This window comes from Pocillopora verrucosa, chromosome 13 (genome assembly GCF_036669915.1).
Source record: "Pocillopora verrucosa isolate sample1 chromosome 13, ASM3666991v2, whole genome shotgun sequence".
NCBI classification, from domain to species: Eukaryota; Metazoa; Cnidaria; class Anthozoa; order Scleractinia; family Pocilloporidae; genus Pocillopora; species Pocillopora verrucosa.
Genome location: NC_089324.1, coordinates 9,574,463 through 9,579,930, shown reverse-complemented (window position 1 = coordinate 9,579,930; position 5,468 = coordinate 9,574,463). Strand labels below are relative to the sequence as shown.

At 43.4% G+C, this 5,468-nt stretch overlaps 1 protein-coding gene across 1 annotated transcript; it reads right to left on the bottom strand.

Moving 5' to 3' along the window:
- Positions 1-1,757: 1,757 nt before the first annotated feature.
- LOC131796937 (uncharacterized) lies at positions 1,758-2,929 on the bottom strand. Its single transcript, XM_066159960.1, has 3 exons — positions 2,708-2,929; positions 2,371-2,649; positions 1,758-2,048 (listed from the first exon to the last, which is right to left on the bottom strand). Exons 1-3 carry the CDS (start codon positions 2,927-2,929, stop codon positions 1,758-1,760), a joined length of 792 nt encoding a protein of 263 aa, XP_066016057.1.
- Positions 2,930-5,468: the final 2,539 nt, after the last annotated feature.

The following is a 5,468-nucleotide window of genomic DNA, read 5'->3' as shown; positions in this document are numbered from 1 at the left end:
TCCTCCGTCGTTCTGCCGACTTCTCTGGTTTTGCAAACCATCGTGGTACCGAAGGAGGCAGAACTCTAGCGGGTGAAATGTGAAGCTGATGGGGTTTTTCCATCAAGTTCACTTTGTGCCTCAACCAAAGTTCATCTGCTAGTCGTGCACCTTTCTGTAAGGTTTGTGCTTCTTGCTCATCGACCAACGTTCGGACATCACTGTGAATGCACCTCTTAGACTCCTCTATTAAAACTAGCTGTCATTAACCTATCGTGACTCTCATCTACCCTCTGCGAATGGCATCAACGATCAAATAACTGTTCCTTACTTCTAGCAAATTCTACATAAGTCTGACCATTGAATTTCTCACGGTATCTGAACCTCGGCAACTATTTCAGAACCCTTTAAAATAATATCCGTAGCAGTGTCATAATTTGCAGCTTGCTCTACACCTAACCGTGTTTAAATTTTTCTTGCTTTTCCGATTAGTACACTCTGTAATTGAATTACCCAGGAATCCGTGGGCCACTTAAGATTGCCAGCTACTTTCTCAAAGTGCAAGAAACACTTATCAGCGTCTGCTTCCTGAAATGGAAATACCAACTCAAGATACTCGGTGATATCAAATTTCACCTTTCCTGTCTGTCCTTTTCTTCCATCCCTTCTTGTCTGTCCTTCTCTTCCACCCTTTCTTGTCTGTCCTTTTCTTCCATCCTTTCTTGTCTTTCCTTTTCTTCTCTCTTCAGCCTTCCTTGCATTTCTAGCTTTTACAGTTCTAACTCGTTGCTGTTTTTGTTCCAGTCTTCCCTAGTTGGACTATTTAACCATTCCATCCATGTATGATAGATTGTGCCGTATCTGCAGTTCAAACTGTTTAGCTAAGTGTGCATATTGTGCAGTTGAAGCATTTAAGCTAGTTCGAGCATTTCACCGACTTCAGCTAGTCGAGATAGAGACTGCAATTTGTGCAGTTTAACCGTTTCCGCTACTTTGACTATTTCAATAGTCGAAGCAATTAAGCTGATTTGTCATGAAAAAATTCAGTTAAATCTTGCGGCTCATGCAGTTGAGCAAGTTAAACTAGTTTGACCATTTCAAGCACGTGAACCAATTAAGATAGATTGGGCTCTTTTTGGAGTATGATTGTCCACACTAGTTTGACTTTTCAATGATTATGTGTGATGAGCCCGCATTGGCAAGTTTGACCATTTGAACTTCTTCAACCAATTCATATAGAATGAGCAATTTGTGCAGTTGGACTGTCTTTTCTGATTTGACCTTTCAATCAGTTGAATCGATGAGGCTACTTTGACAATTACAACTAATTGAAACAATTCAGCTAGATTGTACAGTTTCTCTGCAGTTTCAAGAATTATGAGTTACTTTCACAATTTGAACGACTTCAACGAATTACGATAGATTCTGCAACTTTGTTCACTAGTTTGACCACCAAACAAGTGGAACAATTTCAACTACTTGGACCATTTCAACCACTTCGACAAATTTAGCTACATTGTGGAGATTTCTAGATTGAACCTATGAAGCTTTGTGCATCCTATGCAGTTAGACCACTTGAGCAAATTTGACAAGTTGAACTCCTTTAAAGAATCGAGAAAGATTTGGCATTTTTTGCTGTCAGATTAGCGGTCTTTGCTAATTTCATGCTTTTGGCCAGTCGAATACATTAAGCCAGTTAGACAATTTGAACTATTGGAACCAATTCAGCTTCATGGTGCAGTTGAAAACGTGTAGCTAGTTTGACCATTTGAGCTACCTCAAGCAGTTAAGTATTCTGCAACTTGTGCAACTTGTTCTACAGCAACGAAATCAGTGTAGGAACACTCATTGTCTTCGGCACCGCCAACCATTACATCCAAAGGTATCCTCATCTCTCTACCGAACATGAGCTCGGACGGGTTGTGCCCCGTGGAGGAATGAACACTACTGCGATAGGCCGTCAGGCAAAAATCGAGGTGCTCATCCCGTGTAGCTGGATTATCTTCAACTCTAGCTTTCAACATGCTCCTTAAGGTTTTGTGCAGATTTGGCACATTTCCGAGAATGTTCTTGATTCGACATTACGGCCTTGATAGTTATGAATGCTGTCAGGCACACACCAGATCTGCAGATCCAGTTCCTTACAATCACCTTTGCAGAGGTTGTGGCACGCTGGTTGGACATTGGAAACACCTCAGCCCTGTTGGTAAGACTGCACTGAACTGTTAAAATGTAGCGGTTTCCTCTCCGAGACCGTGGCAAGGGAGCAACAATGTCAATATGGATACGTTGCATGGGGTTGCCAGAGGTAAATGAACACAGTGGTGCTCTGGGTTTCGCCCTTGGCTTACACTTGGCACATGTCAGACATAGATCGTAGTAACAATGCACCTCTTTGGTCGTGCCAGGCCTCCTGAATCTAGCTTTCATCTTCATTAGGCTCTCCATTCCTCCAAGGTAGGCGCCAGCAACGCCATCATGAACTTCGACAAGGGCCTGCTCCACTAACTGTTTCGGTACAATCATCCTCAGTTTAGCTTGAGTAGTGTGGGCAGCTGACTTTACATAGAGAACCCGCTGTCGTAGCAACAACAGTTCAAACTGGGCCCAGACAGCACGAGCAGCACAGCGCATCGACGTGAAGTTCCTCAACAGCCGGTTTTCTCCACTCTTTCAACAAACGACAAAGTACGTACCAAGTACAAAGTGAGTACCAACAATTTCTCACTTCACGTGGGGTTTCACCGATCGGAAGGTCTCTAGCAACAACCGTAACTTGGGATAATCCTGTTGGAGTACACGATGGACTATTCCCATGTTGTCGTCTGGGCCTTCTAGACAAGGCGTCTGCATTGTTGTGTAACCTCCCCGGGTGACATCGTATCTCAGAATCATACTGTAAGCGTCCTAGCCAACTGGCCACTTGCCCTTGCAGTTCTTTAAAAGACATTAGCCAGACTAATGAGTGATTATCAGTCCTCAGGCGCAATTTTTTGTCCCACCAAGTAATAGCGAAAATGGTCCACATATGCAGTCCCGCAATAGTTCTTTTCCTGCTCATTCAAAGAATGACTCCCGTAAGCTATCACACACTCAGTGTCATTGCGTTGCAATCGAGATAAAACAACGCCAATGCCCAAGGGTTGGCTGGCATCTGTGTCAACTACGAATAATCCTGCATCAGGACTAAAATCGGGATATGCCAAGACGGGTGCAATGGTCAAGCGATGTTTCAGTTCATTGAAGGCACTTTCTTGTTCCATCTGCCGCTGGAAAGAAACACCCTTCCTCGACAATTCGTAGAGTGGTTCTGCGACGATCGAGAATCCAGAAATAAACCGCCTATAGTAATGGCAAGACCAATGAAGCTTTGGAGCTCTTTGATGTCTACTGGGGTTGGCCAAGTTCTGACAGTCTGGACCTTGTCAGGGTCAGTTTTGATGCCATCTGAAGAGACAACATGCCCTGCGAACGAAACTTCTCTCTTTAGAAACCGACACTAAGTTGGCTTCAGCTTAAGAGCAGCAGTTCGTATGCTGTCAAATAATAACCGTAGGCGATGCAGATGTTCCTCGAGGGAAGGGGCCCAGATAATAATATCATCCAAATACGCAAGGACAGTGTGTCGAAGTCGGTTCACTGAGTGCTAGATTCATCAATCTGGTAAATCTAGCTGGCCCATTCGTGAGTCCAAAAGGCATAACCCTCCATTGGAATTGTCCACGATGGGTCGAGAATGCTGTTTTGGGTCTTTCCTTTTCTTTTACTTGCATCTGCCGATACCCAGACGCCAAATACAGACAGGAGAACCATGGGCCACTACCCAGCGCTTCCAAGACATGATCGGTCCTCGCTAACGGTATTGCATCTTTCTATGTACACAAATTCAGTTTGCGGTAATCAATGCACATACGGTAACTTCCATCATGTCTCCTTACCAAAACAACCGGACTGCTCCAGGGGCTCTGCGAGTCTTCAACTCTACCATTCGCTAGCAGCTCGTCCAGCTGTTGATCTATGATCTCCCCCTGGTGCGGTAGTATGCGACGAGGAAGCTGCTTAATGGGAGCATGCTCACCACCAGTATTAATGTCGTGTTCTATAAGATCTAATCATCCTAAATCAGAATCGTTACTTGCAAATATGTCCTCATATTGGTCTATCAGTAGGGAACATTGACTTTTCTGCTCATCTGAAAGCCCATCTGAACTTGGCTGGATAACTTTTGCCCTTCTATTCTCTCTTTCTGTACTTTCTTGCTTATCATCCTCAATATTTCTGTCTATAACTGAGCAGTATGGATGGTTAGGTGCTGCTGGACTAACGCCAATTTCTGTAGGAGTAGCACTGCCACTTACACCGCTGACGGTATGGTATTAAGCAACAGGGAGAGGTGATCGTAAGGTGAGAGCTTTGTCGAAGAAGTTGGCCACCCGAACAAGAGTCTGTCCTGCCTCTGGCACTTGTAGGGAACGAGGCATACTTATCTTAGAAGTCCCCTGTACTTCTTTTCACCCCTCTAGGATTCTAGGGCCTCCGGAATTCTGTTCGTAACCTCCATCTGTTCTAGTTCTTATTTTTGTTCATTCCCCGGTTCTAGCTGTACATCTGCACATAAAAAGCAAACACGTAGGGTTAGCCAAACCTAACCAAACGAAACCCTAAGCCTGACCCAAACCCTAACCCTAACCTAACTAAGTGGAATTTCCGACTTACGATGTTTTGAGCATTGTCGAATGGAAAACATATTTTTATTTGTTTGCAATTAAACCGGGCGAGTGTGAGTTAAAGCTCACAAAAAAGTGTTTTCGCCTTTTGGTTTCTAAAGTACGCTGCTTTCAGCTGTATAGCACCAAAAACATGTTTCCAGCGTAACTGCATCGAAGAAACGTTTCTGCCTCTTTGCAGCTAGTCACCCTAAGGAGAACTTGATTTCACTAAACCAACGTTTTCGTTTGTTTTCGGCTAAGTTACCACTGTCCTCAGCATTATCTTTCTGCGAACGACGCTTTGTACTCTTTTGTAACTAGACTACGGTTTTTCACGGTTTATCGCAGCAAAGACATGTTTTGATCTGTTGGCAACTAAAGTAAACTGCTTTAAGCTTTATCTTACGGTAAAGTAGCGTTTTCCCTCTTTTAAATGCTAAAATACGCTGTTTTCAGCTTCATTGCACCATAAACATGTGTTTGCTTGTTTTCTGTAAAATTGCCCAGTTTCCAGCGTTATTGCAACGGGAAAAGATGTTTTGCAAGGCTGCAGCGAGTCACAGTGATTTTTACTTGATTTTACTTAAAACAACGTTTTTGCTTGTTTTTGGCTAGGTTCTGCTGTAATCAGCATTTTCGTTTTGAGCAGAAGGTTTTCCTCTTTGTTCGTTACCAAACTACACTTTTGACGCTCTATATTACCGAAAGAATGTTTTGGTTTGTTGGCAACTAAATGAAGTTGCTTCGAGCCCTATGTCACAAAAAAAAAATAGCGTTTTT

What these genes read in the sequence shown, in the direction of transcription:
- LOC131796937 (XM_066159960.1), bottom strand. Translation starts at nt 2,929, where the DNA reads ATGTCTTTTAAAGAACTGCAAGGGCAAGTGGCCAGTTGGCTAGGACGC. An exon ending in TCGGTGAAACCCCACGTGAA is followed by an intron (nt 2,650 to 2,707) that starts GTGAGAAATTGT and finishes GTTTGTTGAAAG; the next exon opens with AGTGGAGAAAACCGGCTGTT. An exon ending in GGCCTGGCACGACCAAAGAG is followed by an intron (nt 2,049 to 2,370) that starts GTGCATTGTTAC and finishes TGTCGAATCAAG; the next exon opens with AACATTCTCGGAAATGTGCC.